This window comes from Corvus hawaiiensis, chromosome 10 (genome assembly GCF_020740725.1).
Source record: "Corvus hawaiiensis isolate bCorHaw1 chromosome 10, bCorHaw1.pri.cur, whole genome shotgun sequence".
Lineage (NCBI taxonomy): Eukaryota > Metazoa > Chordata > Aves > Passeriformes > Corvidae > Corvus > Corvus hawaiiensis.
In genome coordinates, this window is record NC_063222.1 from 15,639,787 (window position 1) to 15,666,705 (window position 26,919).

The window sequence follows — 26,919 nt, forward strand, 5'->3', positions numbered from 1 at the left end:
CTGTATTACGTGGAGTAATATGTACAACTCTACTGCTACTAGAAATTTCTATGCTTTCAGTTCTGCAGACACCTGACTCAAGTTTCAGTGAAGTGACCAAAGAACCAGTTCAGTACTTTCCTTCTCTGCTGGGAAAAAAAAAGCTAATTGGTATGTCCCAATTGGTATATTCCTCTTTGACAATATTATGTCAAAGTCAAACCTATGTTATTCAGGAAGAGGAACACTGTGATTTAAGACCAGGCGCACTGCAACAACATCTGATGGACACCTACCATTACATAAAGTAACAATACAATATTATAAAGTTTGTAATTCAGCAGCCAACTTATTAAAAAAAAATCTAAATTCACATAAAACAGAAAATAACAAAGTAAATTAAATTCACTTTCTCATATCAAGAGTTTATCTAGCTCAAATAGCAAGATTCTTTAGCCAGGTCCCTGTGAGACTTTCAGCTGTTTTCACAGGTGTAGAGGAAAACACACACTGTAAATAGTATACAAATAAAACAAGGCCAATGGCATAATCTATCAGTTGATCAGTGGCTTGTTCTTGTGTATAATTGATAAAAAGCAGGACAAAACAAGTTATAAAAGCAGCACAAGAGAACAGAAAACGTGTCGATTTTTTCTTTCTTAGTAAAAATGTGGGCACTCTTGGTTCTCATAGGTGCTGCATCTGTTTCTGCTCACCTGCAGGATCTTTCCTTTGATGGGTAAGAACAGACATCAAGTTTTATATTTGTGATTTCTTCTGCATGATCAAAAGGCTTTCAAATGACTTACCTGTTTTAAATCGAATCCTTTTCTTCCCTTACAGACAGAAGGTGTTTCGTGTGATTCCACAGACTGATGAGCAGGTGGAAATCCTCAATTTCCTTGCCAGCATCATGGAGGTAAAGGACTTGGGGAAGTGGTTATATTGTAGTTGAAAGAAGTATTTGTCCCTTTGCTCAAATAACAGATATATATATTTTTTTTTAAATCGTGTTACTGAATTAAAGACCTAATCTTGATTCCATTCAAGTCAGCTGGAGTGCTTCTTCGGAAGGAATAGGACAAGTTGATAAAATTACAGCTATACAAAACATTCAAATACCTTCCTAGAAAGTCTGGTTTACCCAGTCTGAATGTCAAAGTGCCCATCAGAATTTATTAATAGAATAAATAAATCTTAAATGCTGTATTCAGTGTGGGGTGCTTTCAAGAATGTATTAGATAAATCATGGAAATTCCAATTACCAAAACTTTTACCATTACAGGTGAAACATTTTTCTCATATAAATAATCTGAAAATTTATATTCCCAGCAAAATGAATTTTCCTTTGGCCTCTAGTCTCCTCATGTCATCTTTTCTTCTCTGACTTTCCTTTAAAGCTTCCTTTCTCTCTAAGCTGCATGTTTCTCGCTGACCTTGATGTAGATATATGATGACACAATGACACAATGAAAAACAATAAAGACAGCAAATGTGTTTTCAATATTTCTGTTCAGCTTTGATGTTGTAAAATAGCTGTTGGTGAAAAAGACACCATTAGCTGTAGGATGAAAGGATGGTATTTTTAACGAAGTACAGATGTGGAGACCTATCAACAGACTACCATAGCATGCTGAAACAGATTTCTGTAGAAGAACATACTATTGGAATGGTGCTGCCAATATTAAGAAAATTAATATATACCATGCTTGCTTTTAAATGTGAAGTATCAAGGGATTGTTTGGGGTTTTTTTTATTTTAAGAAAAGATCTCTGAAATACCATTGTTATGCAAAGCAGTCAGTCAGGACTGATGTAATTCTATATTCTGGAACAATCACCTCACTTGATCACACATAATTCATTAATAACCAGCCCCAATTTATTTTACCTTCATGAGATGAAAGGGTGAAAAGGCATCAAGCTGGCAAATCACCTTTGTTTCCATCGGCCTTCAACAGGGCACTAAATCTAGAGGCTTGGATGCTTACTTCAGCAAAAATAGGTGAAGTAGAAATAATACTTTTGTTTGTCCTCTTGGAATGAAACGTCTTTAAAGCACTCATACAGACAACAGTCTTTTTTAGCTGATTTATGTAAAATATTCAGATACTGCATCCCTGATATTGAGTTAATTTCTCTCTAACATTTGTAGGCAAAAACCTGAGCAAAAAAACAAACAAAGCTTTAAGAACGAAAGAAGTTGTAAATATAGTTATAATATTCACAATTCTATATGAATGCAGATGCTGGAGAATACTTGACATTTGTGAATTGTCACTGTCATCTCCAGAATTCTGCCATATAAAATGCAGGGCCTAATAAAATCTTCTTAATCAATTTCCAGTTAAAATTTAGCTTGACACTTGTGGCAAGCAATGCTGAATCAGTGTAACAAGGCAGGCATGAAATTCAGTATATTAATCACAACCTCACCAGCACACACGCACCAACCTAAAAATCACAGCGACATGTAGGTGTTTATTTGTTTATGTATTCATTTGGCCTTCTTTCAGGTTGACTTCTGGCAGCCAGACTCTGTCACACTGGTAAGGCCAAAAATGCAAGTTGATTTCCGAATTGAAGCTGAAAAGTCTTTTGATGTTGAAGATCTTTTGAAAGAAAGTGGAATGGAGTATCAGTAAGTTTGTTTTCACTACTGTACTTTGAAGAGAATGGGACTAAATACCAGGGAGAATGTGTTTGAGCTTTTCATATTGGTCAACTGATTTCGCTGTCACAAACTTCATCCCTCCTGTGGGTGCCTCTACTGGGTTCAGCTTTCCTATGAGAGTTCAAATGGACTGTAACTACAGTGCATTGAAGGGGTAAGATGAAATGTTGATAGAGGCAAGAGACAGGAAGCAGAGATGCAGTACCAGAAATTTCCCTGAGGTGAAAGCTCACTGCAATACACAAGGCTGGAGTACAGAGGGGGATAGAAATATTTCCTATAACAGACAAAATGCAGCAAAGGTCTAGAAAGAGCCAGAAAATATACCAGATGAGGGAAATGGACAGGGAACAGAAGCCAGAAAATTAAATGGTGAATCCCAAGGGCCACCATGAGCAGGTCCCCCCTGAATTGCAGAACAATATCTAGAGGGCCAAAAAATCCAGCAGGTGACAGACAGAAGACAGCTGCCAGGTGAAGGACCAAGGAAGAGTGGAAAGCAAATTCCCAGGACAGCCTTGGGCTGACTGAAGTCACATAGCAGATCCATGGCAAGGATGTCTCCAAAGAGAGAGCTTTTAATTGTATATTACCTAGAAGTAAAAAGGGCCCGAGTTGACTGAGTACGACTGCAGCACAAGTGGAGGAAACAGCACACTGCCACATTACACACCACTGGGAACAGAAGAATCGTAGTGAGTAGCACTAATAGAAGAGTAAGGAGAATAAGGAGTTGCCTGATCCTGTGCTTCACTTCATATCTTCCAATCACTGTGTAAGCATAAACTGAGGATGAGAAATTGACTTTGAGCTGGAGCGGAGCGGGGTTGTCTGTCTTCATTTCTCCTCTCACTCCATTTAAGCATTGCAAATTGGCTCTGCCCAGCTCCATTATCAGGCTTCTTTGATGTGTAAAGTATAGTCTGTCAACATCATGTACTCTGACACTGAAAGTCAGTATTATTTGATCAAATTTTTATTATTTCATTCCACTGAGTGTGGAGTTTTTGTCTCTCAGCCCCACTGTTGTTGCTATGAGACCAAACTCCTTCATTGGACATCACAGTTCTCAGGACAACTTTCATGATCTGTTAAATCCAAAGGTAATCTGTCCCTAAACTTACTGGCCTCATGTCAATCATGTCTGATTTGGATGCTGCTGCAGAAACAGAATCTAAAAACACTCTAGAATAAATGGTTTTCAATAATCCCACAGTGCAAATACAGCACAGGGACCCAGTTACAGTGGAATTTCCTCTTTAGCAAAGGAGTTACTCTACATGTGTTAGTTTTCCTACAATATTCATGAACTTCCTCAGGTCTATGCACAAATCTTTTGATTGCAACAAAAGGCCAGAATGTCTGGAAGCTGTCCCTGACAAACTTGAGTGGATCGTCCTTGTGACAACCCAAGCTGTTATAATTCCTTTGAAGTGCAGCTGCAGTGCCATGACATAATGTCATTTGCACTGTTTGTTCTGAAGGCTGCTGGTGCCTTACAAACTGGACTCCTGTTCCACTATCCAAATCACAAATGATCAAGGACATATCCTGGATGAGTAAGATTTGTAAGAGTTTTAAGACGGGCACTGGAAAAACAAGAGGGCTTCATTTTTTGATAGCCAAGGTTGAAATATAAGCAAAAGGTCCTCAAGAGCATACTCAGTGATAAGCTGTGCCTTTGTGTCAGCCCCAGGGAAAGATGAACAGGAGAGATCCAACCAATCCAGACAGGATGTTGAGGTTTTTTGCAATTGTGTGTTCTATTTAATAGCTCACCTCACATGCAATAAAGTAGCTTGGAGGATGGATAATGCTGCAACAGAGCTGTCAAACCACATCTAACCTTTGGAAGCTTGGTTTGACAGGGAATTTCACCAGGCAAACATCCCTGGGTTGCTGCACAGTTTTGAAACATTGCTGCAGTCTAGCTCTCCTTCAGTGCCAAAAGTTCAAGAGGGCCCTTTTCCTATTGAGGCAGAAGCAACTGGCAATGTAAAATCAGCCCAGAGCTCATTTTTAGACACACTCCGTCTCAGCATTGCCATTTTTCTGAAACCAAACTGTTGCTACCCTGGAGGTTTGTTAGTATGGGAGTAAGGCAGGTGCTAGATGGCAGGAGCCTATAGCTCCCTGGTCCTTCTGGTGGCAAGGCTGAGGCAGGACATAGGTTGAAACTTGAAACTAATATACTTTATTTTCAACCTGCCCACCTTTCCTTTCACAATCCATGCAGCCCAAATGCTGGGCAGACCTTGAAATGTCTTACTTTCATGCTGGATTGTTGTGTGTTTCTCTTCACACTTTTCGTGGTGCCTTCTTACAGAGTTCTGATTGACAACCTGCAGGCTGCACTGGATGCCCAGTTTGACAGCAAAGCTCGTACTGCCAGGCACAGCTATGAGAAGTACAACAACTGGGACACGGTAAAATCTAGAATTTACCACATTTTTAGCTTGGTACCTTAGTCTCTGTAGTCAAAGTGCTTCCAGCCTTCTTCCCTTTTCCTCTTCTGCTCCATCTGTTGATATGATAATGCCTCCAAACTCTCCTTCCTCTTTGTTACTGAGCTAGTTTGTATAACCTACACTTATTTCCTCTACTTCTGCTCCCAGTGCTGCAAAGAACCTCTGGCGCAAATACAGTGAGCAGGCTGAGATGCCTCACTAGTAATTTCCTCTTTCCTTTTTACTACTTCTCCCATGTTCTCTGCCAAACAACTCGATTCCATTCCTTGCCTTAGTTCAAGCTCTTCATCTCCCACCATAAGTTCTGCCCCCTTCCTCCTTCTTTCACAGCCATGCTCATTTTTCCTGACATGTAATCGTGGCCATGTTACTCTTCACATCTTTGCACTGGCTCCTTGGAAATCTACAAACTGTATTAAATATTAGGCCACATTAGATGCTCAGAAAGACTGTTCTGGCTTAAAGTCTGCAAATTAATTCGTCTGGACCTGAGGAACACAGACATCAATAGATTTAACCTCTTTATTAAACAGATAGCTGCTTGGACTGCTGATATTGCTGCTCAGAACCCAGACCTTGTCTCTCGTAGTATAATTGGGGAAACATACGAAGGACGGCCAATGTACCTTCTCAAAGTAAGTGTCTTGATTTCTCCATGCCAGACTCTTCCCTTACTAACCTCTGCAAGATTATGATGTCTAGTAAAACACCAGTGATGCTAACAAAATGTTTAAAGTAATAGACATTTTGCAGAAAATCTAATATATTTTACTATTACTATGATTTTTTTCCAATTTTATAATTTTTTAAAGTAGCATAATGAATTATTAGAAGTTCAGACATATAAATTCTATCACACTCCTGAGAGTTTTTGAATGATCATCTACCTTTATGTTCTCTCCATCTGTTGTTTGTAAACGCATTTGTTCTAAAAGCATCTATAAATGTCAGTCTCTGGCAATAGGAAACAAATTTTTATCTTCACCGTATGTAATTTTGAGGTGGTTTTGATTGGGGTAGAGTTAATTCTGTTTTCAGTAGCTTGTAGGGGGTTGTTTAGGATTCGTGCTGATTTGGAAATGGTGTTGATAATTCAGGGATATTTTAGTTACTGCTGGGCAGTGATTACACAAAGCCAAGGTCTTTTCTGCTTCTCACACCACCAGCCAGGAGAATGGCACCTGGGAAGGGACACAGCTGGAGACAGCTGGCCCCAACTGATCCAGGGGATATGCCAGACCACACGGCTCATGCTTAGTGATAAACTAGGGGGAAGGTGGGTCAGGGCCACTGCATGGGGGCTGGCTGGGCAATTGCTTTCATTTGCATCACTTGTCTTTCTTGGGGTTTATTTCTTTGGTTTTGTTATTTTCCTTTTCATCATCGTCATTATTATTATTATTCATTAAACTGTGCTTATCTCAGCCCACATGTTTGCTCTGAGTGAGCTACTGCATTGTGCTTAGTTGTCAGCTGGGTTTAAACCACAGACTTTTTTTTTTCATCACTTTTATGAATTAATAAAACAATAACTTAAATAAAGGTGAAAGGATAAGGAGTACTTGCCCCAAAATGCACAAGTATTTACAATAATATATCATTCAAACATATAAGATGAACTTTTAGATATACTACAGGAAATAAATCAACAGTGCAGAATAATCAAATAATTGGGAGAAGTTTATCTACATTAATAAAAATGAAAATATTAAGAGTATTGTTTTAGCTTGAATACCATGGTCAGCTACAGATGGGAGCACTCCATAGATTTCCATTTAAACAAGGAATGCTATATTTGTATAAAGTTTGATTTTTAGGTCAGCAAGCTGACTGACTTGCTCTGCATACAATTTGTTTTGTTCAAGCCCTGGGGTGGTTCTTTTTGTTGTTTTTTTCCTAGATGGGAAAAAGCGGTCCAAATAAGAAGGCCATCTTTATGGATTGTGGTTTCCATGCAAGAGAGTGGATCAGCCCTGCTTTCTGCCAGTGGTTTGTGAAAGAGGTCAGTAAGCTTAATGATGAAAAAATATTTTACAGAATGCAACTATGTTTAAGAAAATCTGAAAAGAGCAGCAAGAGCTCAGGCCACTGCCTTTCTCCCTCTAAATATGTGTCTGTTCATGCATTCTCTCACCTCAGAGGGTCAAGGTGTAACTACCTAAACTAGATCTTTGTGCTTGGACCTGTAATCTTTCAGCAGCTTAAGACAACCTGAAACATGTTTAAGAGGTACTGGCAACTACTAGGGTTACTCACACAATTTGTAAATTCTTTTTTGCACCTGTAGTCAGAGAAAGGTGAGAGAAAAGCAAACAGCTCTAGTAACATTATAAACATAGCCATGTTCTGTACACAGACATAAGGAATAAGGAAGTTGAAGGGCACATCAGAGGGCACCTGAATGCACTTCAGAACAGCTGACTTGCTGCAGTGCCAGGTGGTGGATTTCTTGCAACCAGCTTTATTCAGTAAGGCAACAGAGAGGATGGAAACCTACCCCCAGCTCAGCACTGAGGAAAGGTACCCAAGAAAGGAGGAAGACTATAAATGAAGCTTCCTAAGCTCCACTCAGGAAGAGGGAAATGCATATACATCCCTTCGAGCTGCCACTTCAGGCTGTACAGAATGGGTGCAAAAATATGAAACCATATTCAAGGAAGAGCTGCACTGGTGAAATTAGCTTCACTTCAGTCTGGGATACTTTAGGTCTTGAATTAAACAATGTTACGTCCTTCATATTTTCTTTCTCACCACCACTGTAAAGCAGGTGGGGATTATCAAATGCTGCACAGTCATCTTCACAGAGACAGGTATACTACCCCTCAGATGGGGGAGATCAATCACTTTAGCAGAGCAACTTACTGATTGAATCTCAAATTTTGTAATAACTTCGGTTGAAAGATTAAAAAAAAACCGCCAACAAAACCAACCAAACAAATAAATAAAACCACACCAGAAGCAGCAGCTGGAATTTAAAACCCAAGAAAAGGAAAGCCAATCCACGTGAACCAGCCATGCTGGCAGAGGCTTTGGTGGCAAGTATAATCTCAGTCTTATCAGACAGGCATGCGGTTTTGTGTAAGGAGCAGTGGAAATTAGAAGTGACATTTCAGTGGAGTCAATGGGAATATGATTTCATTAGTGCCTAATAAGGCTGCAGACAGTATGTGGTACCATTTTTCTCTCAGCAATTCACGTCACTGCAGCTGTCATTTTCACTGTCTGGTCACTTAATTCATGCGTGTACCTGACACCAGCAGTGCCTCTGCTCAGTGTGCCCATAGGCAGAAGTGCTTTAGAAGTGCAGACCTCTGAGCACCATCAGCATTTCACCTGTGATTGCTTCTAGACATAAAAGTAAAAAAAAATAGAGAAAAACACGAGCAAGGTGGATTGTTATATGTATCTCAAAAAAGAAACCCACCCAGACAACAACAACCAAACAAAAACAACAATACCAAAAAACCAAACAAAAAACCAAACAAACAAAAAAAAAAAAAAGGAAAACCCCACCAATAACAAGGGTAAAATAAAACCTGAGAAAAGTAATTTCAAGTGATATGAAACTGCTTTTCTAGATTTTACATCCCACCCTCCTATTTGTGAGTTACAGGAAAAAAAAAAAAAGCCTTTCTCCATTGCATTTCCCCATGTTGTCCTTTATGGCTGTGTAAACAAAACATGGGTGCAACACACTTAGAGTAAGTTTCCATGATCATTGTATGGTTTCTCAACATTGATATGACTCTGTGAACAAGCATAGCAAGTGCCAGGCTATAAACAACCAGGATATACAGAATAGGGCAGGAGTTCCTGTTTGTTATTCAATATATGTGTCTGGAAAAGTGCAGGGAAAAATCTGCCTCCCTATGAATAAATGCATCCACAGAATTATGACTGGAAATGAGTTAGGATGCTACTTAGAAATATTGTCTATAATTTTGGTTGTTGATGAAATTTCTGCACAACAGATATAGAAAATGGAAATAATGATTTTTCCTTCTCACATAAATTAAACTCAAACCTGTAAGGTGTTAGGATGTAGGAATATATATGGACAGGAATACTGTTCCGTCTGTACTCAGGAAGCTAGTAAATGGAAGTCTCTTTCCAGTGATTTATCATCCTATTCAAAATCAACATTCCTTCATCTTATAATTTATCTACCAGCATAAGACGGTTTTCTAACACCAGTGTGGTTTGAGTCAGCACAAATCTAGCACATGTAGTAACACAGAGGTGCCATTTCATGTGCTGGAGTGACCTGGATGACTTTACCTACCACATTCATTAATTCCTGACCCAGACCCAGGCCCTTACATACACACAGGAGATACACATCTGTGAAGGCATCATCAGCTTTTTCTGCTTTTCTCCAAGTAGGCTGTGGAGACATATGGAAAAGACACGGTCATGACAACACTTCTCGATAATCTGGACTTCTATGTTCTGCCTGTTCTTAACATTGATGGTTACATTTACACTTGGACAAATGTAAGTACATTCTTCTTATTGTTGGAAGAGCCAACTGTCAGAACTTACTCTTAGTTTTCATCTATGATTCTGTTACAGGACCGCATGTGGAGAAAGACACGCTCTAAAAATGCCAATAGCATTTGCATTGGGACAGATCCCAACAGGAATTTCGATGCTGGCTGGTGCAGTAAGTGTCTCCTAACAAGAGTTGCAAGTAATTATATACAAGTGCAATAGCCAATATAGTTAATTATGGATTTCCCCTACCTGATGGTACAGCTTCGGCTTGACTGAAGCCCACCATTGGAGCATTGTGGAGTGGATTGTGTTTAATTTTTAGAGCTGTTTTGGGAAAAAAAGCCAAACTTTGACTACTAGCAAAGTATGTATCATCAGTATGGCTACTTCCATGAACATATCCCCACACACGTGTACATATACACCTACACTTCCACACATGTGTACACATGTATATATATATAGACACACACACACGGCTATGAGCTCAGAACAGAAACCAAAGGAGCATGCTTTCATGGAAAGAGGTCTCTTTTGAGTGGCTTCCACTTCTCTGTTTCATGGAAGTGCCTTAGAAATTGAGAAGATATGCAAGGAAAGGACTGTAAAGTACTGAAGCAAATCAATATCCCAAATAATTTCCATAATATAGGGCTTTACATCCATATTCATGTCCTTCCAACTATGCACATTCTAAAGGCCATATTTATTCATTGCTATGGGATGTTTCCCAGTGTCTTAACTATGCCATAAAATATTCCCTCCTCTGATATGATATGTGTATTAGCAGGAGTTCCAAGGCTTACCTACAAAAGTGGTGTAACATGACTCTCCTAACAACCCACTTTTTCATTAAGTACTCATTAAATTCACCTTTCTTCTCAGCTACTGGGGCCTCAAAATCCCCCTGTGCTGCCACTTACTGTGGCTCTGCACCTGAGTCTGAAAAGGAGACCAAGGCTTTGGCTGACTTTATTCGTGAACATCTTTCTACAATCAAGGCATACTTGACAATTCACTCCTATTCCCAGCTGCTACTGTTTCCTTATTCATACACTTACAATTTGCCACCGGATTACCAGGAACTGGTAAGTCTCTTTGTCATTTTGACTTAATGAAAAGAATAAGCAAAAATCATCACTTGCTACTTAGGTCCCTTTAAGCAGTTTCTTTAACATCTGGAAAGAATCCACACCACCAGTTTTTGAAGATATTTTAGTCTTTCTTAGCAAGAACAAGGGAAACCATGATGGTTTCAAGATAGCTCAAGCACAGGATGAACTTAAGAGCTTCATTTAATTTCCATATACACGATGAATTTGGTACAGCGTCAGTTTGGTCTTCCAGTCACGCCATCCAGAAATCCCCTCTGCTGTGCAGCACTGCCTCTTCCTGACTCCAGAGGTTGCTGTATGTGTACCTTTAATATTTTACATAAAACCACTATGGCCTGTAAGCCAAGCTAGCAGCTTTGTAGACTGTAATAACTATTAAATAACTCGACTGGTATCAACAGCAGGCAAGGATCTCTGTCTACCACTTTCTACTGAACCTTAGTCCTCACTGAAGTAAAATGATGAAACTCCTGATGGTACTGGGTCAGGACAATGAGGCAGTTCTTGACAAAAGTGTAATTGAAAACAGCTACAAAAGATGTGAAAAGTTTCCCTTTTGAGGCCCTTTTCAAGGGGCCCTCATTTAAACATAAACATTTTATTTAGAAGAAGAGAGGATGAATGTGGTATTTTATAGGACAATTCATCTTTTATCAATTCTAGAGAAAAGCCACAATATAATGCCACTTAAGAAAGATTTTTTTCTTTTGCTCCTTAAAAACAGATAGAGAGGTTAGGACTATTAAATGTGTATAAAAGCTGTAAACATATCATAGGCCAAGAATCAACAATCATGAATAATAAAATGACTTCAGTTCTCTGGAATATTAGCAATTAGAATCTGTTGGCAGGGAAAACAACACAGCAAGAGAAAACAAACACATTTTGATTCCCCCTCTTTCCTGGATGCTGCCAAAAGTCCAAGGCAACAACACTGTGTGTTGCTCTGCTGTGCAGGTTTGACAGATTTATGAGTGCTCCCAAATACATGTCTTGATTCTGAACACAAATACAAACCGGGGCCAAGAGTGAACTTTCTTGTTAGATTTTTTGCAGCCTAAAACAGAAGATGAAATTAAAAGGCAGATTTTGTTTTCTTAATTTATATTCCAGGAATTTTGTAATTGAAATTATTCCAGGGAGTGATAGTAATATCTTGCCTTCATTTTTTACAAAAGCTTCATAATTCACACATTGCAGTTCAGTCTAAAGTAATAAAACAGCATTAAACACTTGAAGCTGCTTTGTTGTCAAGATCACAAAGTCCCTATTTGTCAAAAATTTGCATGACATTCTCTCCCCATTTTTTGAATGAAGAGCAAATGTGATGAAATGTAACTAAAAGTACAGTGTGTTTCTCAGAGTATTAAATAGAAAAAGTTTACATTGGTAACTCATTACCAAAACAATCCTTAGCAGTAAGAAAGAACCTATGTGCTTTGCTAGGTTTTAAAATTGTTAAATTTAAATTTTACATTGTCATTGTTCTATTCTAATATGGAGTAAAATTTAAACTCCCTTTCCTGCCATAGAAGACAATTCTGCTGTTACCATAGAGCATAAAAACTAAATTGCTCAGGAATACAGGACAGAAATTCCTCTTCAGCCATTTGATTTCACTTTGTATATTAGTCTTTCCAATATCACTTTATCCTATATTTTAAATGAGTCACACTGATACCAGATAGAGTTCCATTATATTCTTCTACAGAGCAACCACAAATCTCACCACCATGACAAGGTGACCTTATGAGTGCTTTTCACATCTTAATTAAGGGAAATTATTTCCTCTATTGGTGATACCAACAGAGACAGCAGGATCCTAGAGGTGTTCAACTTGTGCAGTATCTGATTTTAACAAGGGAAGACTTGTTGCCAAGAGTCCTTTTGGACAATGAGATCAGAGTATCACCCAATCAACACGGCCTATAGTTGAGATAATTAAACAGAAAGGGCCTTATGCACTCCAATGTCAGTGAATTAAATTGAAAAACTGACTTCCACAGGCTGTGGGTCAGGTTCACAAGTGCAGCTTTTCAGGTTAGTTCAGATAATTCGAGACACACTCATTTAAGATGTGACTAAAGAAAATTTAACATTTTCAATCAACAACTGTACTTTCTTGAGACAAGACAGCTACAAAAAGAGGAACTATTTTATATGCCAATTGCTGTGTTTAATGTCTAAAAGTTCTGTCTAAATTTAGAATTTGGAGAAATACTGAAGAATGAGAATCTTGACTTTTAATAGATATTGTTTGGGCAAATAAAATAATCATAAATCATTTTGTAAATGAAGAACCAAAATTTATAGTGCCATTATCTTATCTAAGATGTTATTTTTACCCTGACAGATCTAATAAATTAAAGGAAATATAGCTGCAATTTCTTATCTCTTTCAGTGAGCAACTGGACATATGTTTAAACAAAATCTCACATGTCTGCTTATCATTAATAACATTTTGTTCCATTGTATTTAATGAAAGGTAACATAATACCGTGGAGTTTATGTTGCATTCCAATGTCTGAGATATAGAAGGGTGCAAAAATTGAGTAATTTGAGATTGAAGACACTAAGTCTGCAGAAGAAAAAGGCCCAGAGAATGCCTGTACCTTCCTTCCCTGAACATGTAGTGAACAGTGTGTCCTTGGGGCTCAAAAGACTTTTTCTGTTTACAGCCTCAAGAAATCACCAGAAGGCCTAAAACTGTTTTGGTTTCTCAGGTAGAACAGGGCACTCTGAGAATCCCTTTATATTCCACTACATTGTTACAGCAAATCAGAACACCTCAAAGTTACTGTAACTTACTTAAAGCCAGGGATTAGAATTATCCCTCAACCATGCCTGGCCTTGGGGTGTAAAATGTGATGAAAGTCAAGTATGTCCCTTCCTTCCCACAACTTCCCACTCTTCCCCTGAGATGCAAGAGAATCTGTGAGGTTATCAATCCCACAGCTCACAAGGATTTTCCCTAAATTTGTCTCCCTTTATTCAGGGTTGTTGTTTTGTTCCCCACAATGTGGGGAGCTGCACAAAACTTTCACTGTTATCCAAACAACAAAAATAAAAACACACAAGACAGGAAAATCTAGGTCAGGAATTTCTCAGAAGTTACACAATATTCTTGTGATGACACCCTAGAAGAAATATGTCCTCCTTTTGGAGAATCACATTTTGTCTGCCTCACAATCCTCTTAGCTCATTCTTTACTATACCCTGGAGTATTGCTCTGAACACAGAATACACACTAGAATCCCTCTCCTACAGGCAACAGAAGCATTAGCTTTTCACAATAAGAAAATATGCTTGGCAAGGCCAGTATCTCTCCACACCCCAAAAAGATTATTTTCATCTTTATTTTACTATTCACATTTTTGTCCTCTTGCAATAAAGAACTATGTATTTAATCAGACTTTTCACAAACAGTTCAGCCCATATTTTTTAATCAGTTCATATATTTGCCTTAGCTTCCCATTAGGTCACCCTATGCTTTCCTCATTTACAGCAGACAAATCTAGCTTTATCAATTCTTGTTTGTATTTGAATTGGCACTGAACTGTAGTTTGAGAGAGCAGAGGAATGTGCATAGTGCCCTTCCTTCCTTCCCATTTCGATTCCATCTCTCAGTTAAACTCAGCCCCAAATGTATCTCTGCAGCCAGCCCATACTCACTTACCAGATTAAAGTAGGTGTGTTATTACAGTTTCACAGGCTGCAGAATATTACACTCATTTACAACTCAAGATAATTCCAGTCTGTATTACTTGAATGCATTCTGGCTACATGGGTTGTTGTTTCACCTCATCAAAATTCACCTTCCATATTGGGTCAGTCTAGCATTTCACTTCCTCTTGAGTGCTTAAAATAGGACATTTCTAGGACATAGAAAGCAGAGATATGCCCAGAGTCTGTGCAGCCTGCAAGAGTGAATTTCAAATATTTAGCATGACACTGTGAATATCAGTCTGATTATTTAACTTAGTGCCTGGTTGTGAAGTTCTGAATATGTTTAAGGCATATGAAGATCTGTGGGTAAGAATTGTTGAATAGCAAAAATCCTACATCTAAGAGACTCCGACAAGCCAATGAGGAGTTGCAATCTGCTGCTGTTGTATCTGTGCTATTGCACAGATTGCATTACTGTGATTGTACTACTTGTTACAGTAAATACTGTTAAAGTCCAATGGGAAGCACAACAAACAGGAAAGTGGGCAGCAAAGCAGTGTTTGAAATTGGCTTCATAGCTCCTCTGTTGAGTTTACCACAACAGAACTGTTCTGTACTGGCAGTCTTACAATTGTGAAAAGGGTGTGTTTAGTAGCAGCATCTTCCAGTTGACATTCATGTGTGAATCTGGCTGATAGACAAGAGTCTCCAACAGGTGTAGGGCCCATTTACCTTAACTGAGTTGCACTGGAAACCCTCTCACCAGGGACCAATTTCTTTAGTACTGTCACAGAGAAACAGGCTTGTAAAGAAAAGGAATCATTCCACTGAAGTCCTCATTGGCTGGATTCCCTGGGCTCTTGGAGCACATGCTTGACCATGAGCAACAACAGAACAGTGAACTAAATTACACATCATCATGGAGCCTTGAGGAGGGAGTCTGTTTTTATTGGCAAAACAAGAAGGCTCAGAATTTTAGATTCACTTGGCTAAAGCCAACTGAGAAAATCCACATTTTCAGACTTTCATTACAAAGGAAGTTGAGGGTCATTTTACTTTACAAGTAAAACACACAAGACCAAGGTGAAGGGAAAATACAGCTTGGGCAAATCAGTTTGCAGTCCAGTGAGCGAAGAGAGCAACGGGTCCAGTCAAGCAGTGAAAAGGCTTCTCCAGACCACTCTCAGATTGAGAGGGAAAAGGGAGTTGTTCACAAACAGCAGCTGCATAATCAACGTCTGTGGAGTGTTTCTAAATGGTTACAGTTTGCTGGCAAATCCAGCCTGATGATACAAGAATAAAATGAGGGAGATGCTCCCATAAAAATAACCTATTAACACACAAAATATGCTTAGCCTGATAATTTATCTTGTTAGTTCAAACTTCCGGATGTGGTGAGAAAGAAAAGCCAGTACCACATCTTTCATTAAAAGCTAATAACTGAAAACCCTAGGTTTGAAGGTTGTTAATTATGAAAGATAATGACAACTGAGAACACAACTCTGCTGTCTCACTGGCCCACGCACTCTTTACACAAGATCAAGCAAAATATTGGTAATTGCAGTGTAAACACAGATGGGTGGTGAGTGCAGGAAATGCCACCTTCTGCTGAAATGACCAGCTCTGAGAGCTCAGCTGGGAGTCAGAAGCTGCAAAGCCATTTCTGCTCCCAGTTACAAGGTATTACCCTGGAGTTATTTCTTTGGCTGCAGGGCGACATTTGCTTCTCTGCTACTGTAAATCTCACCAAAATTTTCCTTACAAAAGAGGGATTCTTAACAGTATAAAACCCCAAACAAACAAACTCCAAACAAACCACAACAATTCAGTTAAGCCCATTGTGCCAAGAAGTGTAGAAAATCATTGAACAACAAAGAATATCCTCAAAGGTCAAAAGAAAAACAATGTTTCTCCTTGCAGGTGTACTCCAAATAACTTACAAGCTTGAAAACCTAAACCACTTTTCACCTTTTTGGAAAACATTGGCAATATTTATATACCTCTGCAAAGACCTCCGTATTATTTCCTTCTTATGGACTGTTTTGAGTAATTGAGCTATTTTGGAAAAAAAAACAAACAAATTTTCCTCATATTTTGTATTTATACTCACAAGTATTTACTTAATACATATTATTCCTGCTGGTTTATATTATATTATTAAGAAATTACGTTAGTTCCTATAAAGTTGAAATTTATTTTTCTACCTTTAGGTTTTGGACTGTAAATCTCTTAGGAAAGTAAATGGTAGAGAGTTACTTAAAGGAAAACAAAAAGATATCAAAACTTCTGATAAAGCTTCATTTCATGATGAAGTCATAATGCTTAGGCATGTTTTTCACTTAGAGAGGGTCATTTAAAATACCACTTTATCTCCAGCCTGGAGAGCTTGAGGAAATTGTTTATTTGGATTCTAGGCTCCAAACAGCTGGAAATTTCAACTGCTCTTTCTACAAATCTCTGTTTTTACAACTTCCTGGCCAATAATAATAAAATCCCTCAGGTAAAAAGATTTCCTGACATATTTTTTCCGGTATCTGTTCTGGTATGATTTAAAGCCATCATTTGGCTGCTGGCTGGAAGGAAAGTCTTGGGTGAAACAGCCCCAAAGAGCAGCTCTGCTCTTCTATTGTCCCTACTTTAGTTTACTAAAGAGAGAGCAAATACCAGTTACCAACAGGTCTACATATTGCATCAGACAATCTTTCCACATTTTATTTCCACTTTGCATACCGTTGAAGAGAGGAAGAATCAGTTTACATTTAAAAATTCATTTGCTATTGAGAGAAGATTTGACTCAATCTCAGAGGCTGATTAAACGTATATATTATAAACAACAGATGGCTGAAGAAAACATGGCATCACTAGCACATAGCAGACTCCAACCTCTACAATTCCCTCAACGTGTTAGAAATTACAATGGGTTTTAGAAAAATCAATTTGTTGAGGGATTTAAAAATGAAAGAAAAAATCCAACCCAAACCAAACAAAAAGAAGACCACAGGAGAGACCTCAGCTACTCCAATCGCTCTGGATCCGAGATAGTGAAATGCAGAACAACATTCTTCCTGCAATTGCTCGTCTTTATGTGATAGAGAGGCCAGAAATCAAACCCCACATTTAAGTACAGCCAGTGTTATAGGTGGAAAGACAAGCTTCAAGTATGCTTTGGTCTGCCTTGTTTAAATATCCTTCAACGCTAAAGGACCACAAATTCCTAGAGCAAACTCCCATAATTCTAAAATGTTCAAAACCAAACATTTGGGAATGGGGAAACTAAAGGGGGAATTCTGCAAGAGAGTAGGCTGCCAGTGATAATGCAAACATGTTGTGATGTTGTTTTTTAGAAGCTAAGAAAGTTCTCTCACTTAACTAAAATTTTCTAAACACATAGTTCAATACGCCTTTTTGAGTAATTCAGAGGAACACTTGAAGCATAAGGTTGAACAGAGAATACTTTCCAATATATCTTCCACTGGGAAGTAAGCCAGAGTGTAACCTACAGAGAAGGAAAGGGCTTGAGGAAATTCCTGGAATAGTAAGCCATTCAGCTGCAAGCTATAAAGAAATATATGGCAACCCATTGCTTATTCTTACACTGAACATATGCTTTCAAAAATCATTCATATTTATCATCTGTTAGTAATAGTTTTCATGTTTTATTACCAACATGCTGTATAATGAAGAATTGGAAAAGCCACACGTTCCAAAGAAAAGTCTGTAATTTTCCTTAATGCAAACACACAAAGCTTCATAGTACTATTGATGGGCCTGATCCAACCCTCACTGAAATCAGTGGGAGTTGAAAGAGTCCCTCTGTGCACAGGAAATGAATTGAAATTAATGAGACTACATATGGTTTCAGGGTAATTTATGCCTTTTTAGGCTGTTAATATTTATAAGACCTTAATCTGCTTCCACTTGTATCAATGTTCAACTCCCCTGACTGAGCCGACTCTACTCTGAATTTATGGCTGCATGAACAGAAGGAAAAGAAAGGCTATTGTATGTTTGCAATTTACTGTTACCAAGTTTTTACCATTCTCTTATCTCTAAGTAAGGTTCCTTACTTAGTTTTAACCTTGTACAAGCTTCTTCTAAGTCTAGAAAGTGCTGTTACCTCTTGTCCCCTTATCTGTCCAAACCCCACTGGACTGTACACCAGGCTGCAAGAGACCATACACAGACTGGAGCACACTCTTAAAGCTTGGAGAATGAGTTCTTTACTGCCAAGCTCTTTTCACAACATCAGGACAAGCTGGGCCTTGTCAGCTACTGACACCTAGTCATACTGAGAGGTGAACAACAGTTTTCACATAAAAACTTCTCCAGCATGGCTTCTCAGTTTATTCAACAACGTAGTTGCTTAGATTCACTCAGAAAGCTTCTGAAAATCTGCATTTGTCATTCTTCTTCTCCTACAGAATTCCATAGCAAGGGCTGCTTCCAAAGAGCTGGCCAGTTTGTACAACACTAAATATACATACGGACCGGGAGCTGAAACAATCTGTAAGTATTGACCTAAATATACTAACAATCTATATTAAGTGCTACTAGGACTACAAAACGCAGTTTTTTAGTGATTCTTGTTCCTCTTTCTAAGTAGTTCCCTTCCTTCTTCACATGCATATACTAGGTATATATGGGATCTGTCATTTCTAAGTTCTGGGATAATTTATTCCTTAGGGATCTCAGGAAGTGTGTGACTCCCTGGAAAGCAAAGTGATGTAGTAAAATGGTTATGAATTCATGTGCATAGCATGAATTCCTAAATCATACACAACTTAGATTTAACATAAAAATGTTGACCTGAGATTTTCTGCATTTCCAGTATCTCCAAGTCAAAGATGATGTGAATCCTTTGATTGCACTGTGTGATATGAATCCTTCAACCACTCTAGCAACACAAATTTCTTTTACTTTGCATAGTATTCTGAGACACATACTAATTGCAATGCTATTTGTAATTTCTATGACTAATTATTCTACCCTTCTTGGGAACTCAGCTGCGGATATGGCCTTTGCAGTGCCAAAAGCCAAGTTGAGGCTGCCAAATCTAGATTTATAGAACTTTAATATCTCCCATATTTAAGACCTCTTAATTTAGTTTAATATGGAAACTAATTTCCTTTGCCTGTTTCTCCTTCCTCAAATAGTTAACCCCTCCCCCAAACATTTAAAAAAACCAGTTTCTTCCAATTTTTATGGAGATTCTTCCTTTAGAAATGTTTTGGTGATGCTTGGCAATTCTGGAGGCTTCTTCCTTAGCAAAGAGACTTTTTATTGTACCAGCTACTGAAAAGGGAGGGTACTATTTGTCCAGCAGAAAAAGATGGAGCTGAAATCCTAGATATGTGTTCTTTCACATCTCTGTGAACCTCAAAAAGTCACACAGAGAGCAAGTATTTGCTTCTGATACCAAGCCTTTCTAAATACCCCCATGCAACCGTGCCATTCTCCTGTTCCTTAGACATTTCTCCCATGGTTTCTCCACAATACTGACAAGAGGGAGCAGTTTAGCTTGTTTACATTTGCTTGCACAAATCAGCTGGAAAAAAGCTCAAAAATGGCCTGAAAACACAGAAGCTTTCCCATGCGCAGGATAAATCAATCAATTCACTGAATATTTCTTTTTATCTGTCCTTTCTGCATTCCTGGCTATGTGACTTGACTCCAAAGTATTTCTCATTTGATGTGTAGCCACTCTTTTCCAGTTAAGCTTTATTTCATTTCTTTACCAACAGATCCTGCTGCAGGGGGCTCTGATGACTGGGCTTATGATCAAGGCATCAAGTACGCTTTCACTTTCGAGCTCCGGGACACCGGGAGATACGGTTTTCTTCTCCCTGAATCTCAGATAAAGCCAACCTGTGAAGAGACTTCACTTGCTGTTAAATATATTGCCAACTATGTCCTTGAGCACTTGTATTAGAATAGAGTTCTAAAAACTATTAAAGTAGGCTTTAGAAAAAGCAGCCTTCCTTTTTTTTCTTCCCTAACAATACATTTTCATTTCTCTATACCTAATGTTCTTATTCATATTCTTAGTCCACCACAGGTGACTAGAACTACAAGTTTTTCAAGAGAAATTTTAGAAATTCAAGAGAAATAAAACATTTTTATTAAGGCACTGTCCATAGTCGGGGGGTTGAAAAAGAAAGAGCACAAGAAGATTAATCAAACTAAGGTAAAGGTCGCCTTATTGATTAAAATTATCTTTACACATAGAAGACAGGCTGAGCATTAGAGCTTACACTGCCTGTTAACCAAAAGGAAAACAGCCAGGTGATCCACATAAATGGACTTTCACCCAAACATTCATTGCCTTAATAGCAACAGTAGCAAGGAGAAGCTCACATCACATACTTTTTAAATTATGTTAGCTGTGATGCGCTCTTTAGAATTTTCTCAAAACCTACCTTGGATCTGTCCCATCACTGTAAAATAATTTGGATCTGAGGTCACTGGTAGTCCAATCTGGACTCAGTCATGAAAATTATAATTACTATTAATGGCCAAAACTTGATATAAATCATGCTACCCTGCATCTAAGGTTCTCACACTCACTACAGTAGCATCTCCCAAAATGTTCTCAGAGTCCTGGTACTTCCTGGGGCCCCACACGTTCCTACTGTCATGAGTGGAAGAATCATAAACAGCCATAAAGACTAAGTCTGGTGATAAATTAGTAACTGTTTCTTTCATGAAAAGCTGTAGAGAATTATCCCCTCCCAATCAACTTTCTGTACAGGTAATGTGGGTCTGATTGGGTCAGTGAGTGAAAGTGATAAATTGCTACTCGACATCTTTCCCACAGAACTGCAGAAAATGTGTTTGGCATCTATTAATGCTGTTTGGAGTTTGCCTAATATGGGACACACTCTGCACAATGATAGGGAAAAACCTTATGTCAACACAGAACCTGGCTGATCTCCCTGCCACTGCTGGAAGCTCTAAGCAGAGACTTCCCCTGTCCATTGATGACCCTGGAATTAACCCTATTTCTGGCAGGTCCTTAGTTAATCCAGTCAACAGAAGCCCAGGAATGAATCTTACAGAAAATGGTTGTCCAAAGAAAATAATCAAATTCGAGACCTGTCAAAAACTAGATGTTCTCCCTTTTTGTCCCTTTTCAGTGGAAGAAAAAAGGAAGACAGGGTCCAATTTAAAATTACACTTTCATTTATGTGTATAAGAAAAAGAAAAGCACACATCCATTAGCCCACTCCAATTAGCCCAGCAGCACTGAGATTAAACTACTCCTCACACACAACTGATCCATCTGGTTTTGATCACTGTTGAAACTGAACCCATGTGTGAAAGTAGCACGTACCAATAAAAAGACATATCATTCTGTTTTGCAATAGAAGTGGGGGGAAGGATAATCAACATTACTAAAAATAGCACAGGATGTGAGCAGAACATACTGTCCAGAGCCAAACATGTCACAAAGGGCAGGAAAATAAATTTCTCGGAATATAAAATATTTTGGCTAATTTTAAGTAAGTATTAGCAACCATCCAGGGACTATCCTGACTGTAACTTTGTTATTTGGGAAGATGTCACAGGTTTTACACCAACTGCAATGTGAATTGTTGATACTCAGCACTTAGTACTATGGTGTTATTGACAAGTTCAGTCAGCTTGATGATCTTGGAGATCTTTTTCAACCTTAATGATTCCATTCTATGATTCTATGATCCAGTAACAGGCAGGCACTTGACTGCAGGCAAGCAAACACACAGTTACAAATGCAGTTGAGGGGTAGGTCACAGCACCCAGCAGCTCCAACAGCATTAGAGTTACCCCAATTAATTTAAATGTGTGACTCTGAGGCAGAATATGGTACACATTTGGTGGCTCTGACATCCACAAATCAAGTCACAGCAAGGCAGTGATCTGCAGCTTTTCTGTGCCTTCTCCCCAGAAGTTCATATTTCGGCCTTAGCTTCCCATTAGGTGACCTTATGCTTTCCTCATTTTCAGCAGACAAGTCTAGCTTTATCAATTAAATTCTCCCCAGAAGGCACTAACTAGCACTGCTGAGCAAATTATACAGATGCAGAGAAGAGCAATCAAATGTGGTATTATCATCCATGCAGCTTGGAACATAAGCCAAAGAATATATGGGAGAAATTTAAGCAGGAAAGGACATTCTGCTAGCAGGTAAGCTGCTAGTGCAGAGACACTGAAAGAAAACATGGAGAGGAAGCAAAAGTTCATCAAGAAGTCACAATGCTTCAAATTCTAGCATCACTTTCAAAAAACATGTAAATTTCACATGCAAAACTGATTGATAACCTATTCTCACATTAAAACACATTAAACTCCATGTGAACACAAGAAAATACCTTTTTATCACAGATACCCAAACACTGGAACAGGTTGCCCAGAAATGTTGTGGAGTCTCCCTCCTTGGAGATGTTGTTCAAAACTTGGCTGGACACGGCCCTGGGCAACCAGCTTTGTGCTTTGTGTGATCCTGTTGATGTCTGCTTGATACAGGTAAACCAAGGACTGAGATGAACAATTTCAGCTTTTCCTGTTTGATTTATACTGCTACTTTAATCAGATAAATAGAAAGGGAACATTCTGTTTTCCTGATTAAGAATCACATCACAAAGATGCCATCTTTCTCATATTAAGCTATTGTTTAGTCAAATGCATTCAAACAGCCAATTTATTTCAGTGTTCCCAAACTCAAAAGGGATTAAGACCTGATGAAGTGCTTTAAAGACAATGTACCGTCCCTCTGCCAGGTCTCACAGAAGTGATATTGGAGATACCAGATCACTAGCAGAGATGTCCCTTCAGTACAGATCACAGCTGCAAAGGCCCTTAACAAAGGCAACACTTACAAATTCTTAAGCCTTTAACATATAAAAAGGTAACTCACACACAAAAATGAAATGAAATGAAATTAAGCCCCAACAGTTGTGTGAGACTTAAAGATGAGCTTCTGGGGAAGGTATTTCCAAGTTCACTCAAAGCTGTCAAGCAACTGCTGACACATAATGGTGATTCAGAGAAGGCAACTTTTGCTCTTAATGATCCAGACACAACTGTGCTTACAGTGCAGCCTTATTAAACCTGTGCTTACAGTGCAGCCTGCTCTGCACTCTGCTTTGCCGACATATGGCCTCAGCATGCTTCCTGTCACTTTGAATTCTTCCAAGGACAGATGTGGGCTGTGCATTGAAGCTGGTTGTCTCTGTGTTCCCTGCTGCACTCAGAACAGCTGCATTACAGCTGCATACAGCATCTACTACAGGAGGAGAGGAAACAGCCAAATGCTTTTGAGAATGGGACTGGGTCCCTGTCCTTTACAGGAAGGATGCCAGGCTACTTGTGGCAAACTTTGCAACCACAGAAAACAGATAATTTGCTATCAGTAAGTGAATATATACAGCTTAGCCAAGAAACAGGGAAATCTAGCCAAGCATCTAAACCTTTTTCTTCAAGACTTTAACAGTTGACAAGCACTGAAATCCTTTCCTGCAGCATTTAGCAGAAGACGTAAGATGCTTAGCTGGAATTTTTCAAGGAAAGTATGAATCACGCTGCTTTAATAAAAAAATCAACTTGCAATTTCCTGGCTTCGTGGGGAAAAATCAAATATTCAGGTTTCTTTTTAATACACTGATGTATTAGGGTACAATGGGGGGGAAAAAAAAAAAGGATAACAGTTCAGGAATAATGGCTGTCATTCCCACAGATCCCTGTGTTGCAGCTGCTGACGTAAGAGAGTGAAGCCACTGAGTACGGCTCCATATCACAGTTCATGTCCAGAATTGATACAGCTCAGAGCACCTCTGCTCCTACCAGAGTTAGCCCAGAACCTAATCAGCCTTCCACAAAAACCAAGAGATGCTAGTGAATTTTATAAATGGCAAACAGAACTCAAAAGACAAATGTGCTGTTATGCAGCACAGCAATGTCATTGCTGACATGTATGTTGCATCATCATAACTGATCAACATGGCCCCTTCTTCCCCATTGCAAAGGTGCAACATACCCAGATTATGAAACTGCAAATATAGCAGTAGATGCAAAAAGCTTTTCACTTATAGGTTTATGTCCCTGGTCATAGGATGTTTTCCTTATAAAGAAAATAACCTCACATGTGAAGTTTTAGAAGTTCAAGTGCTCAGCACACTTAGCAAAATATTCTAATGTGTCTCAAATCTAGACTCAGAGATCCTTTTCTCTTAAAAAAATGTCCCCCATATATGACAAAAAAACCTCTGTCCCCCATTCTCCTCCCTGGCCTATACACAGTAATGCTACAAAGGTCTCTGAACTATTTCTTCACCCACCCTGGAGAAAATCAAAGGAAAAGTAGGTCCTCCTTGTGATATATTCAACTAACAAGTTCAGGCCTACTGAAATCAACAGTTATTTCACTCAAAAACTAAGCCGTGAATGCTCTAGAAAACATTGGAATTTCACCAAGGGGGTTTTATGTAATTTTACACATAGCTTTTATTAATTCTTCAATGATTTTTTTAAATGAGCCCAGAAATGGAATGAATAAAGGGTTCAAAAGGAACATTCATCTGGTACAGACTTTCAGGGAACTATTCTGAGATTTTTCTCAACAAATGGAAATACTGTTCATGACCTGAGGGCTTTCTTTAAGGATCATAAATAGAGTATTTCCTATTTGAATGGAACTAGAATTCCTAATGACATAATTATGTTTTATACCTTCCCTCTTTCAATACCTATCTTTGAATCATGTCTGAAAAGCAACAATATAATCCTTACAAATGTGGAACACCTTTCCTCCATTTAAAAGGAAGGCTGAATAGAAATTGATGCTTTATTTCTATCTTTTGTCACCACTATTCCTTTGCAGTTTCAGTCTCTCACATCTCTACTGTAAGTTATACTGTCACTGATAGAAGTTCTGGCAACAACATATTCAGCAATAAAAAAATCTTTAAAAATAATGAATTATTTTAAAATGTTAACACAAAATGCATTTTTATTATATGCTTTCTAAACTAGAAAATCAATTATGCCTTGGAATTTCAAAAATAAATTAAATCTTGCTTTTAAAAAAGCCCTATTACACTATACTTACACTTGACTTTGTTCAGATATGGTGTATTTGGAAATCACAAAGAAGCTAATTTCCTAGGATTGTAACGATATGCAGCTAAGAGAGGAGAATTTCCTTGTTAAATTGCATAGCCCAGTATAAACTTCTGGCTAATATGAAAAAGCAATTCTTGAGAGGCAATTCTGCATTTTATGTGCCCTAACATATTCACTTAAAATCTATTAAAATGTAAAACATTAAAAACCTGAAATATAGATTCCAGTACTCTCACATGAAGTTCAATCCAGACTAAACTTCATGTGGACGTATCCATATATCCACAAAATAATAAAATTCTCCTAGACTTAATAGTTGCATTGCAGCCCCCTTCCTGAACAGAGCAGGCACCTGCCACAACCATTAAAAAAGGGAAATCAGCTTTGCAGCAGCGCCATGCGTGCAGGGAAAAGCACCCAGACGTTCTCCACAGAAGGCAGCCACAGTACAGGCTCTGCAGCCTTCACCAGCTGAACACTGACCATCCTTCATATGAGTCAGTCAGACCCACTCTGCTGCAAACCTCCAGTGCAAACAGGCTCTCTGCAGTGCTACCCATCTAGCTCCACTGCCAGAGCCCACCACAACCCTGAGACCTTGAAAGCTTTGGTACTTGCAGCATTCAGCTTTGCATGGTATGTTTGCTCCTCTCTCGGAACAACTCTGTGTCTGGGAATAGTTAATTACCTTCAAATTTGTCAGAAGTTGGAGCCCTGCCTCATTCTTCAATTCTCAGTTCCATATTGTCACCAAGGAGGGCGTTGTGCCTGCCCAGGTGTGCACTGCTTAGGGAGAGCTCCAGCCTGCCCAGCACCTGGCCCAGCCAGGAGGACAGTTCACAGAGCACGAGGAACAGCACCACTCCTTCATGGACATCCAAGTGATTTTGATTTCTAACAGGGAATGAGCCATTCTCACACCTGTTTTAGTTCAATTAAACATCTTTAGGGGAAAATTTATGATTAAACACAGAATCAACACTGTGTCCAGGGACTGTTGATGGACACCACATATTTATTCAGGTTTCCGAGCCTCTTTTAATGTTTAATTGATTTTGCCTTGATAACCATTTTGTGTCTAGAATCTGAATTACTGACAAATCAGCTGGAATCTTCCCTCACCTTTCACATCCTTCCAGGTTTGTGCGCTCTTCTGAAGCAATGCCTTTCCTGTCAAACTCTGTAAACCAAGTAATATTGCTGGCCATCATGGCCTTGGATTCTGAGAAAAATTCTGTCCTGCACGTGATTTTGGACAATTATCCTGAGGAATTTTTAGAATCCCTTTCAAAATGCTCTCATTACTTTTTGTGACACTGTTTTGCTCAGCTTCCCTAACTCACTTTGAGATACAACTCAGGAGTCAATGCTGTTCCCAAAGGCCTTTCAAGAATTTGCCTGGTGTCTCAGCATGTTACATGCTTAGT

At 38.7% G+C, this 26,919-nt stretch overlaps 1 protein-coding gene across 1 annotated transcript; it reads left to right on the forward strand.

The window, feature by feature from the left end:
• Positions 1-632: 632 nt before the first annotated feature.
• On the forward strand, positions 633-20,348 carry CPB1 (carboxypeptidase B1). Its single transcript, XM_048314558.1, has 11 exons — positions 633-718; positions 823-898; positions 2,495-2,619; positions 4,979-5,078; positions 5,654-5,755; positions 7,021-7,122; positions 9,504-9,614; positions 9,693-9,783; positions 10,500-10,702; positions 18,817-18,901; positions 20,137-20,348. The coding sequence occupies exons 1-11, from the start codon at positions 648-650 to the stop codon at positions 20,322-20,324; spliced, it is 1,254 nt and encodes a 417-aa protein (XP_048170515.1). The 5' UTR covers positions 633-647; the 3' UTR covers positions 20,325-20,348.
• The last annotated feature ends 6,571 nt before the right edge of the window (positions 20,349-26,919 follow it).

Excerpts from the sequence above, each read along its gene's own strand:
- CPB1 (XM_048314558.1), top strand. The coding sequence starts at position 648 with ATGTGGGCACTCTTGGTTCTCATAGGTGCTGCATCTGTTTCTGCTCAC. Across the intron at positions 9,615-9,692 it reads ACATTTACACTTGGACAAAT|GACCGCATGTGGAGAAAGAC; the intron begins GTAAGTACATTC and ends ATTCTGTTACAG. Across the intron at positions 9,784-10,499 it reads TTTCGATGCTGGCTGGTGCA|CTACTGGGGCCTCAAAATCC; the intron begins GTAAGTGTCTCC and ends CTTTCTTCTCAG.